We start from the raw sequence: 22,396 nt of genomic DNA on the forward strand, positions 1-22,396 counted from the left end.
GCTCACTTCCTTGACCCAAAAAAGCACACCGTACTATATGCCCCTACCCTCCTCTTTGAAGAGGTTGAGCGGTGTCATATTTCTACTGGGGCTGCTTATGATATCCCTGTGCTGTGCTGACTTCCTCCTGGGGGTTCTTATTATGAAGGGATCACACTATCCCTGTGCTGTGCTGACTTCCTCCTGGGGGTTCTTATTATGAGGGGATCACACCATCCCTGTGCTGTGCTGACTTCCTCCTGGGGCTGCTTACGGTGCTGCTGTCAGTGCTGTATGTCACGGTGCTGCTGTCAGCGCTGTATGTCACGGTGCTGCTGTCAGCGCTGTATGTCACGGTGCTGCTGTCAGCGCTGTATGTCACGGTGCTGCTGTCAGCGCTGTATGTCACGGTGCTGCTGTCAGCGCTGTATGTCACGGTGCTGCTGTCAGCGCTGTATGTCACGGTGCTGCTGTCAGCGCTGTATGTCACGGTGCTGCTGTCAGCGCTGTATGTCACGGTGCTGCTGTCAGCGCTGTATGTCACGGTGCTGCTGTCAGCGCTGTATGTCACGGTGCTGCTGTCAGTGCTCTGTATTACGGTGCTGCTGTCAGATGCCTCTATCACGGTGCATGTGTCATTCCGGTATGTCACGCTGCTGGTGATCATCTCCTGCACCCTCTTCTTTGCCTACCCTGGTCCCTGACCTTCCCTCTCCTCCATTGCCTTCATTAGCTCCATAGTCCTGAATTGTTAGAACAATTTCCCAAATAAAATAAAAATGCTTGTAGTTATCGATCCCAAATTCACCTCATACATGTATTATGTCATTGTCCAGATGGTGGGACTACGTTTTACCCCCTAATAATTACCACGTGGCCGCAAATTCGACATGAAGGTTTGCAAAGTTCGCCTCCCATTGAAGTCAATGGGGCCCGCGGCGAACGGTCGGTTTCGCGAACGTTTGGGTCCGTTCGCATTTCGCGTTCGCGAAACGTCCCGTCGGAAGTTCGTCCATCACTACATATGAGTGCTGCCAGCATTGGTGCAGAGGTTGAAGGCATGGGGGGGCGATGCATAGTAGTCCATTATGCTTTACCTTTGCAGGGAAGGAAAGAGGAAGTAAACTCATCAGGGTTTACTTCCTCTTTAAGACTGCTCATTCTGCACAGTTTCATGATTGTCATAGTTGTTACATATTTGTAGTAAGCCTTAAATCCCCAATATGTTGCAATTATGCTTTGTTATTGTCCTATTCTTTTTTCTCATCCTCACACAGTTCGAAGATGGTGATGACCCTCTTAGTCACATTTTACTTTATCATTTGTGGATTTTTCAATTGATGGTCCCTATTCCCCAACACTGACAACACTCAGATTTGTTTTTTTTTCTGCCCTTCTATTTGATCGGCAAATACTTTTGCTTCCTGAAAATGTTATTGCAAAAAGGAGGAATTATTGGCCATAATGACTTTTCTGCTGGACAGTGTGATGGTATTTTACATTTGTTGGAAAAAATTCAAAGTCTTTAAATTGTGTACCAAAATGGCCATAGTTTTTTTTTTTGAATATGTTGCACTGTCCTTTTTGGCTAATAAAGTGTAGCTTGAGCCTGGGGATGATAATGAGCCAACATCAGCCCTTTGCAAAAGCTCTTTTTTTTATACCCTGAGAGTGCTAATCAGTTTTCAAATGTAAAATGATTGCTAAACCATTGAGAAGATAAATGACATGGGCTATGAGAGGGAGAGTATGCGATAGTTGTGCTGGAAGAAGACTCATCAGTACCCAGGGTACAAGTTAATCATGTTAACCTATTGTTCAACCTTAATTCCATGCTTCAAATGGAGACTGGAATAAGATGATTGTTTTTAAATGACTGCTGCAGCATTAATGGTAATGGTTTATTGGCACTTTGCAACAATATGACGAAAGGTATATGTCTTGCTGTTGCTACTTATAGATTTACCACCCACCCTAGTAATTATTCATTGTGTAGAATGGGCCTCACAAATCTCAGATCTTTATTAGCTCCACTGTTTCCTTAAAGAGGAACTTTACCCATAATAATTTGATAAAAATAATGTTCTTTATCAAGGAACATAAATTCTACATTAATAATGATCCTACCAAAATTAGGATGTGCTGTAAATTATCTCCAGAATTGTGCCTGTTTCTTTTTGCCAGAGGCTGCCATTTCGTTAAAGCCCCGAGCCCCTGAGCAGCAGTAAATCTTTAGTCTATTAGCAGATTGGCCTCTAATTGCTCAGATTTCTGGCACAGTGCTGAGAACGGAGAACAACTGAGGCTATGCAGAGCAGGAGTAGACCATGCATTTCTGGGTTTTAAACAGTGTAGGAACATATTTTTAATGTTTTACATAGGTTTCCTCAGGTTGGACCCTTTTTCAGGTTTAGCTATCAAGACTTATTTTTATGACTAAAGATCTGCTTTAATGGGGGTTCCATGGCTTTGACCCTGTGCCATGACCAGAACTATTGAAATGTCCTCTTTTCTTGTCTGCAGTCCACCACATCCTCAGTGATGAGCAAACCCCAACGATAACCAAGAGCACCTTTTAAAGGTGCATAAATAAATGGGCACAAGACCCTTCATACCCCCTTACTGACCCACTACTACCAGTCTATTGGTAATAACTATGACTACATATGGAAAAATTCTATTAATCCATATTGTTTCAACCCAGCAGGATGACATATGAAACAGCAACAGTATAATATTATAAAAAGAGGCAATCTGCGGCCTCAAAAAATGTGCTACTTTAATGCCATTGTCTGTATAATATGGTACTCTATGACAGTTACTGAGCTTCAACGGAAAAAAAAATTGGTATTGAAGCTACAAATACTTAAAACATTTTTCCATGTCCTTGTTGTTGATCTCCAACTATGCCATCCATCTTCTGAGCTCTGTAGATCCTCTGCAATAGTCTGATGATCTTGCTGAAAAAACATTACTGTAATTTCCTGTTCGTAAGACTGCTGACTGCTATTCCTGTTGTACCCTCTGCCAGCGGTCTTGCCACTTCCCACTAGTAGTTTTCCCAAGCAAGCAGGCACTTCCACTTCTGTCCCTGCTTGCTGTAATGGACGGAGGGGTCTCACAGCCCCCGGTCTGTATCGCCCACGGAGGCAGTGTCCTCCTCCTCCTCCCTCCTCCTCTACTCCCTACCAGCACTGCCCCAGTCCACCCCGCCCCCTCCGCCTGCCCACCATCTCAGAGGAGGGATTGTTACCAGACACTGGCCAGATGAAAGAGCGGAGACCTTGAGCTGCGACAGGTCTTGTATGTGAATCACCGATCACCGCAAAGTCCTGCCTCCTGGATAGGCATTGGAACAATGCGCTGTCTATCACAATGCCAGTCTGAGAGGTGGGACGTTACTGTGATCAGTGCTTCATATACAAGACCTGTCACAGCCCGCGATCTCCAATCTGTTCTCTGGCTGCTGTCTGGTAACTATCCCTGCTCTGGATTGGTGGGCCCTTATGAGACCTCACTGGTGGGCATAGATGAGACCGCACTGATAAGCTGCACTGGTGGGCAAAGATTTGGACCGCACTGATGGGCATAGATGAGACCACACCGATGGGCCCTGATAAGCTGCATTAGTGGACACCGATGAGACCGCACTGATGAGCAATTATGGGCATAGATGAGACCGCACTGATAAGCTGCACTGGTGGACACTGATGAGACCACACTGATGGGCACTGGTGGGAATAGATGAGACCACACTGGTGGGCATATATGAGACCTCACTAGTGGGCATAGATGAGACTGCACTGATAAGCTGCACTGGTGTGCACAGATGAGACCATACTGACGAGCACTGCTGGGCATAGATAAGACAGCATTGGTGGGCACAGATGAGACCGCACTGATGGGCACTGATAAGCTGCACTGGTGGGCAAAGGTGAGACTGCATTGATGGGCAATGGTGGGCATAGATGAGACAGCACTGGTGGGCATAGATGAGACCGAAAGTGATGGGCATTAAGCTGCACTGGTGGGCACAGATGAGACTGCACTGATGCGGTACTGATGAGGTTTCACTTATGGACACTACTGCACTAAGGCAGCACTAATGGGGCTGTACTGATAAACTGAACTAATGGGCACTAAGGTTGTACTTATGGGCACTGAAAAGCTGCACTGATAAGGCAGCACTTATGGGCACTGATGAGACTGAATCTATGGGCACTGATAGGCTGCACTGATAAGCAGTGGACACCATCCACTGCCCTACTGACACCATCCACTGCCAAATATATGTAGGAGGGGTTTCCACCAACCCTGCAAAGTTTGCAGTCATTTTTTATGTCTTATTTTCAGTTTGATGTGTATTATATGTGAAGTTACGTAGCACAAAGACCGGTATTGTGGTGATATTGAAGCTTACTGAGATTTCCATACATTTAGAGAGTTCCACCATCATTCTGTTATTGATTAGTAAGTTAGAGCTGCACTTTTTTGTTTTTCTCTCATACCGACATTTACTTTTGCCACATGCTGATGTAAAGCAGCAAGGCCCGACTCTTTCTTTCTGTGGTGTGGATAGGGATGTTCTCATACACCATACTAGCACTGATTGCTGTTAGAAAGATCTCAAAGCTACATGAGGAGGAATATTTCTAATACTGAATTACAGCAGAGTACAGTGTGTATAATATAGAATTATGGGATGTGTATACAGTTCAGTATTGATTACATAAAGCATGTAAGGGCAATATGTTTATCTGTTGTTATGGCTGGAGGGGGAGAGCACAAACATTTTTTGCATTAAAGTGGTTGTAAACCCTTACAAACCACTTTGACCTACAGGTAAGCCTAGATTAAGGCTTACCTGTAGGTCCAAGCAATATCTCCTAAACCTATATGGTTTAGGAGATATTTGCCCGAAAACGGGCACCACTGTCTACGGCGCATGCGCCGTAGACAGCGGCGCGCAGGCGCACTGAACGCGGCAGTTCCAAAAATGGAGCTGCCGCATTTGTCGACTCCCGTGCGCATGCGCGGGAGTGACGTCATCGCGGCTTCGCCGAATGACAGCGGCGAAGCTGCGAGACGCCACAAGCAAGATGGATGCGGCGGACTACAGGGGACAGCGCGACTTCGCTGGCTCCTGTGTCAGGTAAGTGACACATAATGGGCCTACTATGCGATGCATAGTAGTCCATTATGCTTTACCTTTGCAGGGAAAAAAAGAGGAAGTAAACTCATCAGGGTTTACTTCCTCTTTAATAAGGCTGTAACCTACCTATCCTGCTGTGTGTTACTGAGTAGTGTGCCTGGCTGGATGCAGAATGAGGGCTGTGATTTATGTTGAAGTGGACTTGTTCACATTCACATGTACAGGCCTAGTGTGCCTCCCACATTCTCTTCAATCCCCAAAGATTCATGGGAAATGTAGTTAGATTACAGTGTAGAGAGAGAGAGAAGATGATATGATCACTGTTCTAAGAGCTCCTCCTTGGCAGAATACACACAGCATTTTTTGAATTACAGAGGACTTCCTGAAATTTCAATTAGACTTTTCTATTCAATGGTAAGGAATTTCACAAATGTAATAACTATTTCGTGTTTTGTGTGTAAGGGGTGTGTACTAATGGGGTATTTTTTTTTGCAGATCTCAGAGTTCTGCTTTAAAGCGGGGGTCCACTCAAAAAAAAAAAATATTAAAAGCCAGCAGCTACAAATACTGCAGATGCTGACTTTTAATAAATGAACACTTACCTGTCCAGAGTGCCTGCGATGTCGGCAGCCGAAGCCAATCCATCTCTCGGCTGCTGCTGCCGCCATCCTCGGTGAGGGAATCAGGAAGTGAAGCTTTGCGACTTCACTTCCCGGTTCCCTACTACACATGTGTGAGTTGCGCTGCGTGTCCTAACTGGTCCCCGCTGTGTTCTGGGACCAGTGTGTTTCCCAGAGCACAGCGGGGGGGGGGGGGGGGGGTCGTGAAGGAGCGTGACTTCTGCGGGAGTCTATGCCGGAAGTGGGTTGCAGATACCTGTATTATACAAGTATCTGCACCCCCCTTACCCCTGAAAGGTGCCAAATGTGACAACAGAGGGGGGGGGGGGGGGTTCCGAAAAGCGTAAGTTCCATTTTTGTGTGAACCGCTGCTTTAAGCACCGGCTGTCTGGTGACAATATTGCTAAGAATATTCAATAGGAGTTTTCCATGTCACCATGTTATAAATTGCATGATATCAGCAAAATGGGAAACTCGGTCCTAAAATATAAACAAAAGATTATATCATTTATTTTAAAAGAATATATATATCGATTTATTTGGCAGCCTCTGTTTGTGGAAAAGCTACTTTCGCTGCCAATTTATAACTGCTTGCTTTATGTTTACAATGCCCTAGCTGTTTTATTTACATTTTCACTCCAGTCTAGTCTAGTTAAAGTGGTAATAAATCCAAAAACAAAAATGTATTAAATTGCAGTGTACCTAGATGTGGTGGTTCTATTCGTTTTCTTTTCTTTCTTTTTTTTCAGGCCTTTCTCCTTTATTTTCACCTAGTGATCATTCTGTCCAAAGGTGCGTTACTACTTCATCAAGAATCCAGAAACCTTAAAGAATTTGTTACCCCAACACTTCATATTCCTGATATGTGCCTGGGTTGGGTTTTAGGGCTAATTTTGCTAAATTATGGTTTCAGTACCAGTCTGGCTGGATTGCAGTAAGTTCTTCTTGACCACAGGTGTCGCTGTCACTGCCGGTAAGTGGTAGAATGCAGTCTAGCTGGGTGTATTGAGTGCCAAGTTTTCTCGGAAACAGCCCAGTGGGAGTGTTCTCCTGCTGTGCACTCTGCGAGGTGGTATTTAAGGTACTGAGATTGTGCTTCGGGGTTCCGATCCAGAAGATATTTGCTGTCTGTTTGGTCCTGGTCCTCCTGACCAGCCCCCATGGCCCTCCTGGCCTGGGGTGCGGATCCATGCAATTCCAAGTCTCGGGGCTGGCTAGCCTGAGGCAAAATAACTGCAGGGACAGGCCTGATTGGATATTGAGGCTTGAGGATTTAAAGGTGGTCCAATGCCGTCTCATCTAAGGAGAGACCCAGCAACTGGAGAAGCATCCAGGGGAGGACTCTTGAGGAGGAGGCCATGCACAAGGCTGGTTTCTCTGAAGGAGCCTGGAGGCTCAGTTGAAGGACACTTCATGAATTCACATTCATATGGTATCGCTGGGCCGGCTGAGAGATACTGGTGCCGTATGATAGTTCTCTAAATTTGTCCATGTCCCTCAGTTACGTTCAAGTCTGTGGCAGAGACTTTTCTCAAGTAATTCACATCCAAGTCTGTGGCAGAGACTTTTCTCAAGTAATTCACATCCAAGTCTGTGGCAGAGACTTCTCTTTACTTAACACCCTACCGGCTGCTAGGCCTAGTGAGAGAAGGTCTATCCGGAGGTTGTGAGAATCCAGCTGTGAAACGGTTATTCTCTGGATTTCTTCTATAAGAGACTTTCTATTTTTGCAGTCCAAAAGTATCTGAACTTTCTACTAAACCCTCTACCCTTCATTAAGAGACCGTTTTATCTTCTAAATAAATAACTCAAAAGAAGATCTAGTGTCAGTTTCTGCATTTCTTTGGGCCATCTACCACGGGAAACCCTAGACAGAGACGAGGTCATGAAGGTAACGGTAAGCCCAATAAAAACCAGCAGCTCCCTCGGGGGTCAGTGCTACATTTATATATAGTTTTGCCTTTCATTTCCATTTTAAACTGAATGGGTTGTTTTACAAGATGATCGTTTACAATAACTTTAAGACAGGAAGTGTGATATTGGCTGGATCACCAGGTTAAAAAAGGAAAAAAAGCATAATACAACCACCACATCTAATGATTCCTAAGCAGCATATATTTCTTTAATTCATTTCAAATACCCAGTCAAGGTCAGGGAAAATTTCATTTTATATAATTACACTGGTTCTAAATGGGTATTTGAGGTGCTCTTTGTATAAGGAGAAAACGGAACCCACTAGTATATAAAACAGTGTAATTTCCCATTTGGTGACTGGAGAGCCCATTAATAGTCTTGGGCCTAGAGCAAGAGTTGAGTTGGTCCTGGGTCCAGTCCTGCAGGAAGAGTCCCCTGCCTCTAGGGCAGTTAGCTGAAACACTGCTGTATGTTCAACAAGGTCCCAGCTGGGAGCCTACTGGAAGGGATTCATTCAAGGTCTTCGTATGGAGAGCTCTCTGAAGACTGCCCAATGAAAGTTGGGAGCAGTTGGGAAGATGTCCAGCTGTCCTGTGGCATTGTGAGCATTCTTTTTCCCTCACTGAAGAGTGCCCTGTGGATATTGGAAGGAGGCAGCCAGTGATCCTGTGGCATTATGAGTCCAACCTAAAATCAGAGCCCCTTTTCATCAGAAGGCCACATGTAGTACCCCAATGTAGTTGTTCAGTCAAGAGTGGCCTTTATGGGAACCTAACCTCAGTTACCTCTCTTGCTCTTATGTTCGGAGACTGTGTCAGAGAAAAAGTGCCCTCTTGTTGTTCAGTGCCTACTGGGATATCCTATGCTTTCCCTCACCCTACCCAAATTCATACAGAAATAAAGACTATATAAGATATCCCCTATGAATTTTCATTGCCAATGAGAAAGAAAATGCTGTGTGCCTGACTACCTCTGTGCTAACTCTGGGAAATAACTGGTTAACACGAGTGGCAACTATGGGGGTAGCGCTACATAAGTTGTTCCTGTTTATCTGCAATCTTCTCTTCTCTACATCTGTTCAAAGCGCAGAATGCCTGAGCTTCCAGAAAGCAGAGGGCAAGAAACTGAAGTAACAGTCTGCATAGCTCAGGGAGGACAGTTGAGAGCTGACTGGAGGGAAGGGATACACACCCCTTCACACAGCAACAGAGCTGTCAATAACAGTCTCAATTCTGGAGCTGCCTCCCCGTCAACTTTTATTTTGAATGAGTAGTATAAAAATAAATGCCAGTTTAGCGCAACTGTTTTTTTGGAATATATTGGGCTGAAGTTAAAGTTAAATGGAATTGTATTTATAATATATACTGAAGCTGCAACTAGAGATAAAAAAAAATCAAATTTATTGCTTTTGTCATATAAATTGTTATAAAAACAATTAACAACTAATAAATCATAACATTAAAAATAAATAATTGCATAGTAAATTAGTAGTTTGCTAAATATTACATATTTCACACTGTTCTTGCATACTGTTCTTGCATACTTGCATATAAAAAAAAGAAGATAAACCACATACACTAAACAACTTTTCCATTGCAATTATGTAAAAATGATTTTCTACTACTATGTGCAGCTTGTAAGTCTCCCACCTGTTAAGATATTAACATTCCTGTGCATCTTACTTTCTTGTGCCATTGTAGGAAAGAGGCATTGAGATAACTGCTAATTGTTTTCTTGCATGTGTTTACCACATTGTCAACCTCTACTTGAAATTGTTACTTCCTGACGGTGCTTTACTTAGCTTCTGTTCTTATCTGAAAAGCTTCCCGACACTTTCACATACTTATCCATCCATGTTTTCAAAACCTTTTTTATATGAACCACTTTATGTAAAGAATTGAATGTACAGTGTTTATACTATTCCTTTATGTGTTTTGCCCATTTAGTAAAAATCAGGTCCAATTTTTGTCCCCTAGCATATATTTACACCCCCCCTCAATTTTTTCACAAGGAGCCAAAGGTAATACTTTCCAGGTATGGAGAGTCATGTGCGTCACTCTGTAACAGTGCTAGGCCTAAGCCCTTGTACACACGGTCGGACATTCCGACAACAAAATCCGTCCGATTTTGTCCGAAACTTGTGTTGCATACACACGGTTGGACAAAGTTGTCGGAAAATCCGATCGTACGTAAGGTGACGACGCTATTTCGTTATGACGGGACTACGTTCAGGCTAGTAGCCAATAGCTTTGGTCTAGGAATTTGATCTGAGCATGCGTGGCACTTTGTCTGATCAGAATTCTCTACACACAATCGGACAAAGTCTGATCGGATCATGTTGTTGGAAAGTTTGATAGCCCAGCTCTAAAACTTTGTCCGTCGGATATTCCATCGGAAACAGTCCGATGGAGCCCACACATAGTTGGATTATCCCACAACACGGTCCGATCGGACATTTTCCGTCGGAATGTCCGACCGTGTGTACGGGGGCTAAGAGTTGTCACATAGGAAGTTCTTAGCTTTTTGATAAGCAGAAATTCACGCTCTCAATCAACATTGACTATTCTAATCCTTATGCTGTTAGCATTAGTAAATGGATAGGAGAGTATATAACATTTGCTTATTTAAAAAAAAAAAAAGTTTTTTTTTTTTTAATCAAGTCATTTTTTTATTAAACATTTTTTAAATACAACGACAAATTTAAAGCAGTGTAGGGACAACCCAAAAAGAAGTTCCCTATGATATACAATAATTTACATAAAATAAACCAAATTAAACTAAACAAAATTTATAAAAACAAACAAACAGAGCACCTCTCTGGCTCAATACTGTAGGTAATGTTGAATCATACACTTAGAACAGTCAAAATATGATTATGCACAAAAGCACAATCATACATTATGGAGAAACATTATCAACTTTTTTTTTTTTAAATCAGATTTTATCTTTATTTTATTTTTTATACCACAACATATACACAAACATTAAAATCAAAACACAAAACACATACACAAAGACAAAAAAAGAACAGAAAAGGGGGCAATTTTAACCCACCCCTTTTCCCACAAGTCAATACACAATCCTTTTATCCTATAATTAAAAACTATTTTTCTTTTTCCATACATCTATTTTCTAGCAAAGGTAACTCCTAACTCGGTCCCATATCCATATGGTCAAGCCAGGGCTTCCAAATAGTATCCAAATTCCTCAGAGAGAAAACATGCCTCTCATAGGAGATGGATCTATTCAGATCAAATTTCCAATCAGATATAGTCGGAGGGTGAGGGAAGGTCCACCTAATGGCAATTTGTCTCCTAGCCACAAAGCCACAAAGAGCACTTGTGCAACAGTAAACCACCTTGGTGGTTTAAGCATTGACCTATCAAGATAGCCCAGAAGACATATTAAAGGATTCACTGAAAGATTCAAATCTAAGAGCCCATTAGGTGTACTCACAACCTCTGCCCAATACCTCTGAAGTTTCGGACATCATCATAGTAAAATGTATCAATGGCCCCGAATTTCCACTTCTGGAGCAAGCCGAGTCGGTTGTTAAGCCAATATTAAACAAAAATTGGGGGGTCCTACATACCCTATGCAATATATAAAATTGTGTTAATCTAAATGAGGGTGAAAAAGATACAAGGGGAAGAGCCCGAAGAATCTTATTCCAGAGGTAGTCAGAGATAGGGCCAATGTCTCGCTCCCATTTCTCTCTAGATGGACAATGAAATTTATTAGAAGTACACTGTAATAGAGACTTATACGTAGCAGATATTAGGGCTTTAGTAGCAGTTGCCTGAACCACTCTTTCCAAAACTGGGACCGGGGGAAACAAAGCAGGAGAAGAAAACTTGGCATATAAGCCATGTCGCAGCTGCAAAAATTGATAGAACCATCTTCAGGGTTCATCAAGGTTCAAAGTAAATTCCCTTACCAACTGATCAAAAGATTTAAGTACACCCCTCTCATAAAGAGAGTGGTGCTCGTTCCCATCACTGAAAGCCCTAGAGGGTCAATATCTCAGGCAGTTCTTCATTGCCCCAAATAGGGGTATATTTATTTAGGGAGGAAACCCCCAGTATCCTTTTAACAGATTCCCAGTTTCCAACATCTTATATATAAGTACCAGGGTGGGTATATTAGAAAAGGAGGAGCACCCCAATGCCCCCTCCAGGGCTAATAGCGGCTGGTGTCCTTGAAAACTATAAGAGTAGTTGAGGTCTCCGATTCCCACTGTATTTAATGCAATTAAGCAGCAAGAAAATAAATCCTTGGGTTTGGGGACACTAACCCCCCCAGCCTCCTTTGGATATTGTAGGAAATCTAATTTGATACAGGGGTCTTATTTCCCCAAATCAAATTTCTAAATATCCTATTAATTTTAAAGTTCTTCAGAAGGATCCAAACTGGGGAATTATGCAAAAGAATATAAAAGTTGCGGCATCCGGATCATCTTAATTAAATTTATGCGGCTTATTACTAAAAGGGGAAGTTTACACCAAACCCATTATCAACTTTAATTAGTAGAAACTCCCTCAAAACCGCACATATTAACCCTATCCAACAAGCCCATTTCTCTCTGCCAAACCTATTCAAACAGGTGAACATTCACATGCATTTTAACTACTCTCCTCTATGATATTGGATAAAGCATTACATAATAAATTACTAGGACCTATCCAACGTGACCATATTTTTTTAAATTTTTTTGGGGCATCTGATATGTTTATACGTTTTCCTCTTTTTAGTATATAATTCAAATTCACACCACTGTTTGTGGGTTGGAGGTGCAGGAGAGGTCCATTTTTGTAGAATGAGTTTGCATGCTAGATATAAGGACCTAATCCACATAGTATGCATCTCATCTGGTAGCATTCCCTCAGGGATTATTCCCACAAGTGCAAATGTAGGGTTTCCTACCATTTTAGTTGAGCATAATGAATTTAGAGTTATAAACACTCTTTCCCAATGGAGATGGAATTTGGGACATCACCAGAGCATGTGACTAAAGAGCCATCAGTTAAAGCGCAACGGGGAAATAATGGTGTTATGGATTTTCCCCAAGCATAGAACTTTTGTGGGTGTAATGAACCCTAGGCAGAATAAAAAGTTGAGTCAACCACTGAGATGGCGAAAGAGACCTTTGGTCTAACATCCAGTGCCTGAGTCCACTTCTCCTCATCCAAAAATTTGAAATCCCTTTGCCAGGAAGTGAAGATGTTTACCTGCATTAGGGTGCTATCTGTCATTTTTAGGACAGAATAAAGATCTCCTATTAACCCCCGTTTCATACAGGATGTAGAGATGGCCATGGATAAAAGTTTAGAGGGATTATATTGCAGCTGAAAATTGAACATCTGACATTGTAGTGCATGACGTATTTGAAGATATTGATAAAAGTTGTTACTTGATAACTGATAACGTTCTTTAAGTGTATTAAAAGATAACCAGACATCCTTTTTGTATAACCGATATGGAAATACTATATATACCTCTGAGGGATTCACAGAACAGCTGTATTTATACTGAGTTTAAATTACACACAAGTGGACCCTATTTACCAATTAGGTGACTTCTGAAGGCAATTGGTCCCAATAGATTTTAGTTAGGCTGAATACATATGCACACCACACTTTTCAGTTATTTATTTGTAAAAAAAAATTAAAACCATTTATAATTTCTCTTCCACTTCACAATTATGTGCCACTTTGTGTTGGTCTATACCAGTGATAGCGAACCTTGGCACCCCAGATGTTTTGCAAATACATTTCCCATGATTCTCATGTACTCTGCAGTGTACTTGAGCATCATGGGAAATATAGTTCCAAAACATCTGGGGTGCCAAGGTTTGCCATCATTGGTCTATACATTTACATTTTTAAGTGTTGGCTGTAAAATGACAAAATGTGGACAATTTCAAGGGGTTTCAATACTTTTTCAAGGCACTGTGTATATATGTGTGCATATATATATATATATATATATATATATATATATATATATATATATATATATTCTCTCTATATCCATTATACCTTTTGTAAGTATAGTAAGTAATGCCACCCATTCAGATGAGCAGAATATTATGTCAACAAGTAATCTGTAAATTGATATGCGACTAATTCTTAGTGGCAAAATGAGTTTTAAATGTGAGAAAATAGGCAAAAGACGATAAAGCATTTTTAATGAAATAACAACACAAGACAAATGTTTCTCAGTCACGATCCAATAGTATATCTTAAAGTTCAGGGACCTTTGTTCAGTACAGTGCTTTATCAAATTATGATTGTAACCAGCTGTAAAAACAGCCCTTACAAGTCCCTAGAGAACTATAAATGTCATAGTCTGGTAATGTGAACAGCTATGCCCATGACTTTTCCTGGGGCACCCTTTGTGATCACCTTGCTTAACACACGAAAACAGGTTAGAACAGGAGAAGGAAGTTTGTAAAAACAATGTGGCAATGATAAGCATAACTTGTTCACCAATCTGTCCTTGAAAAGTCACTTATTCATTGCTGGTTTTGCTTGTTTTTCTCACATATATTTTTTTCAAAGAATGAAAAAAGTTTTTGTCTAATTTAAGTGGCGTGATAACAGTTCATTATAAAAAAAAATGTTTTTGGTGGGGTTCTGTTCCTGAGGTTTGATTCCGTGACCTGAGGTTATTTCAGTTTAGTTTCTGGTGGCATGACACGATCACAGGGATTCAGCTGGTCAAGTTCCTCATTGAGCTTGTTGTTAGCGTGAAACATCTCTTGCTTCTGAAGATATGAAATTACGTGAGGCGGCTGACTCTTGAGATGTCTTTGAATCGCACATTCACGACACCTCTTAGTCAATAGATATCCTATCTCACACAGATTAAGCAAAATACAGACTATTGTTGTGATCACCATAAACAATGTGAAAATATTTTTTTCAGTAGGTCTTGATATAAAGCAGTCAACAATATTGGGACATGGATTCAAAGTACACTTGACAATTCTTGGCAATGAATAGTCCTTATAAATATGATGAAAGATGTAGAGAAACAATGCATCCACCAAAGCTTTGGCTATAAGGCTGATAAGATAGGTCCACCATAAACCTCCTCGCTTCTTTCCGATGTCTGTATACAGCCGTCCACAGTTCTCTCCTTGCTTTTCCCTGTGTTTCCTTTCACGATCTTCCCGGTAGGCCACATGCATAATAACGAGAAGAGATGGACAGGTGACCAAAATAAGCTGCAGAGCCCAGAGTCTGATGTGGGACACTGGAAAGTAATTATCATAGCAGACATTAGTGCATCCAGGCTGTTTTGTGTTACACTCAAAGTCGCCTTGTTCATCACCCCAAACCCTTTCAGCTGCTACCACATAAACCAACAAGCGGAAGACAAAGACCACAGATAGCCAAATACGTCCAAAGCCTGTTGAAAAATGGCTTGCTCCACTCAGAAGGCCTTGAAAGACACCCCAATTCATGATTTACCTTTGAAAACGGGAAAGAAAGGTTATTAAGAAAAAAGTATTTCCAAATTATAGGTTACATGCATATGTTAAAATGTAGACAATATATCAAATGTTATGCAGCAATGTCTGTGTGTCAGTATATGTTTAGGCCAAGTTCACACAAATGCAAATTGGTTACAGGTTTCCCTGTATCCAATTTGCATGACAGGCAAGTGTCAGAGTGAAAAAGGGTCCTGTACTTGTTTGGGTCCAGTTTAGATGCAAATACAGGCAAAATTTCGGACCTGAATTGCCCCTGAACCAGTGAACAGACACACACCGGACCCCAGGCATGAACCCACTGCCGCATATATGTGAACCCAGCCCTAATGTGCAGATTATGTCCAAATCTTGGAAAATGGCATTAAAGTGCACCTATAATGAAACAATTATGTAGGGTGCCATTGCTGAAATCTTTTTAGAGAACTCTGCTTGCTTGACAGTCATACTGGTGCTTTGGACATAGGCTTTCTAAGTCATTGACATAGCAAAGAGTATAGAGATAAAAGATCCTGACGTTAGTTTATGGATAACTTATTCTAGTTTTTTTAATCAATAGAAGAGAAATCAAGCACAGCTAAGCAAAGAACATTTTCATTAAGGGGACAGGACTGACAGCCACAGTTCTTCTGTCATCATCTCGGATGTTATTTAAGCTGGTGAGCAGTAAAGGGACATCATTTGACCACTCAGTGCTTTTTCATAGCTGGATGTCACATGCACGCTCAGATAAACCAAGCAAGCATATGTATGTGAATTGTGAGAAAATGAGGGAGTACAGACAGATACTTAAGCAGCTAAGCAGATTTGTCTAACCTGGCTTTTGTAACACTGTGAGAATGTAGAGGCCTAGGGCTGAACGTGGGTCCCTGGATATAAAGTATTACATTTCTGGCTGAATTACAGTGCTGAGCCTCAATCACTGTAGCACGCAGTACTTATGTAGCTACACCTAATACAGATTGTCTGCCTGTATTTAGTAGTGAGGGTAGAAGTACTGACCAGGTCTCTTTAAAGTGATATTAAACCCTCAGTTTTTAAGCACTTTCAGGACCTGTTTAATCACAGCTTCTTCAACTTTTAATCCTTGTATATGTATCAGTTTAAACAGGTGCCATTATCATGGCCAAAGATTTCCTGATTCAGAGTGGCTCTTTTCTCTTGCAGCATCCTAGGGAGTCACTCTTACATGCAGGGACTAGAGTTGTGTCTCCTGACACTGTGTGTATCAATAGAAACACATAGCCCCGGAGCCTAGGATGGCAAGGCACTCGACTGCTCCTCTCCTACTCTTTTATTTTTTTTTCTCTAAGCTAACAGGCTGACAAGACACTGCACTGTCCACTGCATTCCTTTTGTAGCACCCTCTACTTAGATAGGTGCTAGAAGGTAGGATTTTTGTTTTGATCTGTGTGGCTTGGGAGTAGCAGCTGTAACTCGCAGACAGCATCACTCCACTGTCACCTCCCTCTTGATTCTAGAGGATTCTAGAAGAAGAGGAGGGAAAGAGGGAATGGAGCTGCCTGGAGTGTCTCAGGGAGCCCTAACCAATCCCCAACAAGGATTGCCAGGGGCAGGCCTCCTTGAAATACCCAGGGCCAGCCCAGATGGGGAGGAGTTATCGAGTGGAAGAACTGAGGATTGAGTACTAGACAGTCTGGGCCTTTGAGGGAGTTCCCCGGTATGGGGGGGGGGTGACCTTGGACCTGGGACTCGGGTGCAGGATGGAGTCCTTTAAGAACTTGTGAAGGATCCTAACAGGAGGCACAGAGAGGAGTCAGAGAGGACAGCAGGAGCTAGTACTGCCAGGCAAGTCTTCAGGAGGGAACCACCGCTTGCAGCCAGGAGGGCTGGTGAGTGACATGGGCAGTAGGGAGGACTGGAGAGGCATGCCAGGGAGGACTGGAGAGGCATGCCAGAGAGGACTGGAGAGGCATGCCAGAGAGGACTGGAGAGGCATGCCAGAGAGGACTGGAGAGGCATGCCAGAGAGGACTGGAGAGGCATGCCAGAGAGGACTGGAGAGGCATGCCAGAGAGGACTGCGAGGAAACAGTGGGTGTAAAGCCAGTAAGGATTGCAATCATGTTAAACTTTGAAGACTGGTAGTATAGGGAATCAGCACTAAGAGCAGGAGTCAGTAGCATTAAAGGTTGTATACTGCAAGTGCTGGCATAACAATGTTAATATTTTTATTTTTTAGTGGGGAATGTTTATTTTATTGTGCTCAATTTGTTAAAAGAGAAATGCGGGATTAAAAAAAAAAAGAAAAAAAAATTCATACTTACCTAAGTGTATTCACTATTGTTCCTAAGCTGCGTCTGTCCCCTGCTACATCTACACTAAAGGCCCTACACACAATCAGACTTTTTGACAACAAACATGCAAATTAGCTGTTTTAAAGCAACATCCGACTGTGTGTACGCTCCATTGGACAAACTTTTTCGGTTTTCATCTGACTTTTGTTGGCTATGCGAACAGACAAACTTTTTGACAACATAAGACCAATGGTGCAAAGTCCGATTGTGTGTACACAAAATCATCAGACTTTTGTGCAAAAGATCAGACAACATTACAGAAGTTGACCAAAGGGTGGCACCGGAGTAATTGAACGTTCTCTTTTGAAGTGTCGTCAGTTTGTTGAAACGTCACTACGTTCGTGTTTGTTGCCTAAAAAGTCTGATCGTGTGTATGCAATACAAATTTACGGACAACGCCCTTTGCACAAAAGTGCATGGGAAGGTTTGTACAGTCCCATCTTGTGTATGAGGTTTAAGAGCAAATATGGCTAATGTCTCAGTATTCAATGAACAAAGAGCCGGTGGATGGCTGATGACTTAGTCACCAGCGCTCTGCTCTTCCCCTCCAGCGCTCACTGGAGCTCCGGGCTGTAGAAGGGTGGGAGTGGCTGGCTCAGGCTCTTAGTAGTGAGCTGAGCCAGCTGCCAGTCCAGGCATCTGGGTCCATCCCTACATTAAAGTCGAGATCTCTCCAGAGTCTGAGCCATCGAAACAACATCAGCCGACAGTGGACTTTAGCCCGCTGTTGGCTGATTCTGGGTCGCAGAAGTGCAGAATGAAATACACGTCTTTAACCCACAGGAGAAAAAAAAAAAATTCTGAGGGGGTTTAATACTACTTCTAAAGTGTTGGTAACTTTAAAATGTAATACATCTGTCTCTTTAAGGCTTTTAACTGTGTTTTTTCACAACAAAATGCAATTTTTATTGTACTCCTTATGTAGTACCTGGTTGATACTGCCAGTTCCCCACTTCATGGTTGTAAACTGACCATGCTAGGAACAGATGCTGATCCGTGCTTGCATGGTCAGTTTGCATCCCTTTTCATCCCATTTGCAAGCACACAGCATGTACTCTCCATGGTCAGTGTGTTTGGCATGCCCCCTGCAACCCCCCCTCTCTTGATTGATAGCACCCACCATCATATCCTCAGCCCCATTGTCATCTCCCAGTCAATATGAGGTGGTGATGCCCACTTGCAGGTCCTTGATGTGCGGATCATGTGACCTGGATCAACCATGTTATAGAAAGGTATAAGCGCTGTTTTTTTAGATTGAGAAGTGTGGATTATTGAAAGGTATGTTTGTATGATTAAAGAATATATATTTGTGTTAAAATGACTTCACAACTACTTTAATGCATTTCCTATATGTATTAATAAACCACTTCAATACCAAGCACTTTTAACACCTTTCTGCCCAGGCTATTTTTCAGCTTTCAGCGCTGTTGCAATTTGAATGACAATTGCGTGGTCATGCAACACTGTACCCAAACGAAATTTTTATAATTTTGTTCACAAAACTAGAGCTTTCTTTTGGTGGTATTTACTTACCACTGGGTTTTTTTTATTTTTTGCTATATGAAATGTAAAAAAAGATAAAAAAACAGTTTTTCTTCATTTCTGTTTTTTTTTTTATATTTTATATATTTTCTATTTTTAATGATTTCTTTTTTAGCACACTTCGACCAGAGCACTATAATATTACCATAGTAACATTGTACTACTCTTGGGAAGGGATCGGTATTTGTTTATTTACACGTTATGCTTGCTTATAGCAATTTCATTAATATAAGCAAGCATTTTACTGAATTAAATCAATTCATTCAGTTTGTTTTGTTATGATTAGCTGTGATTGGCCACAGCTGATCACATGACACAGATGGGCTGTGATTGACCCGGTCTGTACCATGTGATCACTGTGACCAATCACAGCTAGCAACACAATTGTATACAATGGATGTCTTGAAAGGAAGCCGTCCATTGTTTACAGCTGTCATGTGGCCTGCTGTGATCAGTCATCGGCGCTGCAGCGCAAGGTGCAATCTGGGAGGACGTCCTATGCTGGCCACCTGGAACAACGAGAGTCCATCATTACGCTATTGTCTTTGTGGGAAGTGGTTAATATGAAAATCTTGTACAGTATTTAAAAAAATAATTTGCTACAGAGATATTTAAAGTTGTATTGAATCCAAAAGCAGCCATTTATTAAATTGCATCTTACCAATTCTCAGATGTGGTGACTGCATTCGTTTTCTTTTTTTAGGTTTTCTTTATTTTCACCTGATGATCTGGCCAGTAAGTCTGTTTTTCAGCTTTTCTGAAAATGTAGCAGTTAGTGTTGAGATAAACAGGAGTGCTTACAATAAATGGCTTTTATTTATTCATGCATAACCTTCATCCTAAAAGGAAAGAAAAAACTGCTGTAACTGATTATAAAGTGTTAGCTGGAGTTCAACATAAAAATGTTAGACGTACTAGCAGATTAAGATACACTAAGCCCACGTACACACGGTCGGAGATTTCCACAACCAAATCCGTCGGATTTTGCCCGTCGGATTTTGTCCGTCAGATCTTGTCCGAAACTGTTGCATACACACGGTCGGGCCAAGTTGGCGAAAAATCCGATCTTTCAGAACGTGATGACGTAATTTCGTTACGATGGGACTACAATCAGGCTAGTAGCCAATAGCTTTGATGTAGGAATTTGATCTGAGCATGCGTGGCACTTGGTCCGATGAAAATGCTCTACACATGATCGGATTAGGTCCGTCCGGCCCAGTTGGTCGGGAAATATTTCCAACATGTTGGAAAATTGGGTCGGACGGAGATTCGGACGGAATCAGTCCGATGCATACCACACACAGTCGGATTATCTGATGACACGGTCCGATAAGACGCATTCCGACAGATTCTCTGACCGTGTGTACAAAGGGCTAATACTTCCTTTCCCCCTGACTGACAATGCTGCTGTTCAAATGTACCCCTGTGCTCCGTCATCCAGAGTGGCGGAACTAATACAGGAGATGTGTTACTGGCCAGAACACCAGGTAGAACAAACAGAGTAAAAAATTAAAAAAGGCTAAAAAAAAGAAAATAAATGCAGCCACCACATCTAATGATTGGTTAGCTACAATATTACATTTATGGTTTTGGGGTTAATATCACTTTAATCACACATAAAATGTTTATATTGGTATTACTGTCTTTATTTCGTATAGTTATTTTGGCTACTTTATATAGTATGTTCATAGCTTAAGATACCTACAAAGCTGCAAATATAATAGTAGGTAAAGAAATCAGTAAAGTCAAAATCAACACCAGTAAATACCATACACACACACATATACATTATATATATATATATATATATATATATATATATATATATATATATATATATATATATATACACACACACACCACACACACACACACACACACACACACACACATTATATATATATATATATATATATATATATATATATATATATATATATATATATATATATATATATATGAGAGATTTATATTATTTATATTTATTATATAATATTATTATTGGCAATGTTTTCTTGTATTTTAAATACTGTTATTATTAACTACAATAACTATGACTGATATATGCCTTTGAAAATTCACCACATTAAAAAAGATACTTTATGAATATGGTGGAAAGTTGGGGGTGTCCTGAACTTGTAAATGTCCTAAATTGCCTCTTCACTTTTATAATGATTTTACGATCTGTACTTCTTTGTGTCCATTAAAAGCAATTAGGAAATTTACTGCGGTCATCCTGAAGAACATACGCTACTCTCTACAAATGTCATAATGTGTACTGTTACGTTTTCACTTTTTTTTTTTATTACCCTTGCCTATTGCGACTACAAATCACGGCAGCTCATGTTTTGCACAAACTTTAGTTTGCGATCATCATTATACAGATGACATACGGTAATTTTAATATGTGTCCAAGTAATATAATTAATGTATCCGTAGCTTGATGTAGATTAAAAGAAACACAACAATGGTGCTTAGAACACAACATATGCCAAAGCTTGCCAAGGTCATTCCATTTCAGTTCAGCAGGTAGATAGTGTTTAATCAGACAGCCAGTAGATTGTTAATTATACATAATCATATAGAAGTATAAGTCTTTATGCTATGTTCCTGCGATTCCATATCTTTTCCATATCAGTCATGCACATGCCTCTCGAACGTCTACAATATGAGCTTCACTTTGTTGATAAGTTGTTACATGTTGAATTCTACATTACATATCTCTGAATACTCTTCGTTTCTAGAGTCCTCTGTACTGTCTTGTAAAGTATTAATGAATTAAAACACTTACCTTTTTCTAAGATGTCCTCTTGGGAATTACTTATGAATACGCCATTGCCATTTTGTATCTCAGGACAAAAGGGGGAGTTATTTTGTCTTTTGTTGTTCCGAAATAAACAGATAAAAAATAGAATCCAGTTCCCAGGGAGTGCCTTCAGTTACTTGATTAAAAGTTTTCTTCTCCTAGCATGCTAAAAGGAAACCGGATCTGTCTGTATTGTGGCCAATCTGTGAGAAGTGGGCAGGTAAAGGTGTGTGCTGGAATTCCACTTGATTGTTAACCCTGTGAGCAACTCAACAAGTAAATGCACACTGCTAACTGGAAAACTTTCCCCCCACAGGCTTCTGTAGGTTTTCTTCTGGTTTCTTCCGGAGAAAGAAAAAAAATGCTGTTTTGCACTATACCTGTCAGGACTAAAATACGTAGACTGTTACTGTTTATGTCTCCTTCTGAAAAGACTAATTACCTGCCTGCCATGCTCATTCTTTGGCTTTAAAGTGTTTGTAAACCCCTTACAACCACTTTAAGCCTAGATTGAGGCTTACCTGTAGGTGCAAGAAATATCTCCCAAACATAAAAAGTTTAGGAGATATTTG

At 41.1% G+C, this 22,396-nt stretch overlaps 1 protein-coding gene across 3 annotated transcripts; it reads right to left on the reverse strand.

The window, feature by feature from the left end:
• Window positions 1-13,835: 13,835 nt before the first annotated feature.
• LOC143982863 (gap junction beta-4 protein-like) lies at window positions 13,836-22,030 on the reverse strand. Of its 3 annotated transcripts, none has more exons than XM_077481917.1 (3): window positions 21,810-22,028; window positions 19,680-19,775; window positions 13,836-15,140 (listed from the first exon to the last, which is right to left on the reverse strand). In XM_077481917.1, the coding sequence occupies exon 3, from the start codon at window positions 15,131-15,133 to the stop codon at window positions 14,333-14,335; it is 801 nt and encodes a 266-aa protein (XP_077338043.1). In that variant the 5' UTR covers window positions 15,134-15,140; window positions 19,680-19,775; window positions 21,810-22,028; the 3' UTR covers window positions 13,836-14,332. The 3 variants fall into 3 exon arrangements, with proteins under 3 accessions (XP_077338043.1, XP_077338042.1, XP_077338044.1); XM_077481916.1 differs by having other exon boundaries at window positions 19,680-19,857; window positions 21,810-22,027; XM_077481918.1 differs by lacking the exon at window positions 19,680-19,775 and having other exon boundaries at window positions 21,810-22,030.
• Between the last annotated feature and the right edge of the window lie 366 nt (window positions 22,031-22,396).

The sequence above is a fragment of the Lithobates pipiens genome, unplaced genomic scaffold (genome assembly GCF_037356315.1).
Source record: "Lithobates pipiens isolate NorthernLeopardFrog02 unplaced genomic scaffold, aLitPip1_a1.2 Scaffold_16, whole genome shotgun sequence".
Taxonomy (NCBI): domain Eukaryota; kingdom Metazoa; phylum Chordata; class Amphibia; order Anura; family Ranidae; genus Lithobates; species Lithobates pipiens.

What these genes read in the sequence shown, in the direction of transcription:
- LOC143982863 (XM_077481918.1), bottom strand. Translation starts at nt 15,133, where the DNA reads ATGAATTGGGGTGTCTTTCAAGGCCTTCTGAGTGGAGCAAGCCATTTT.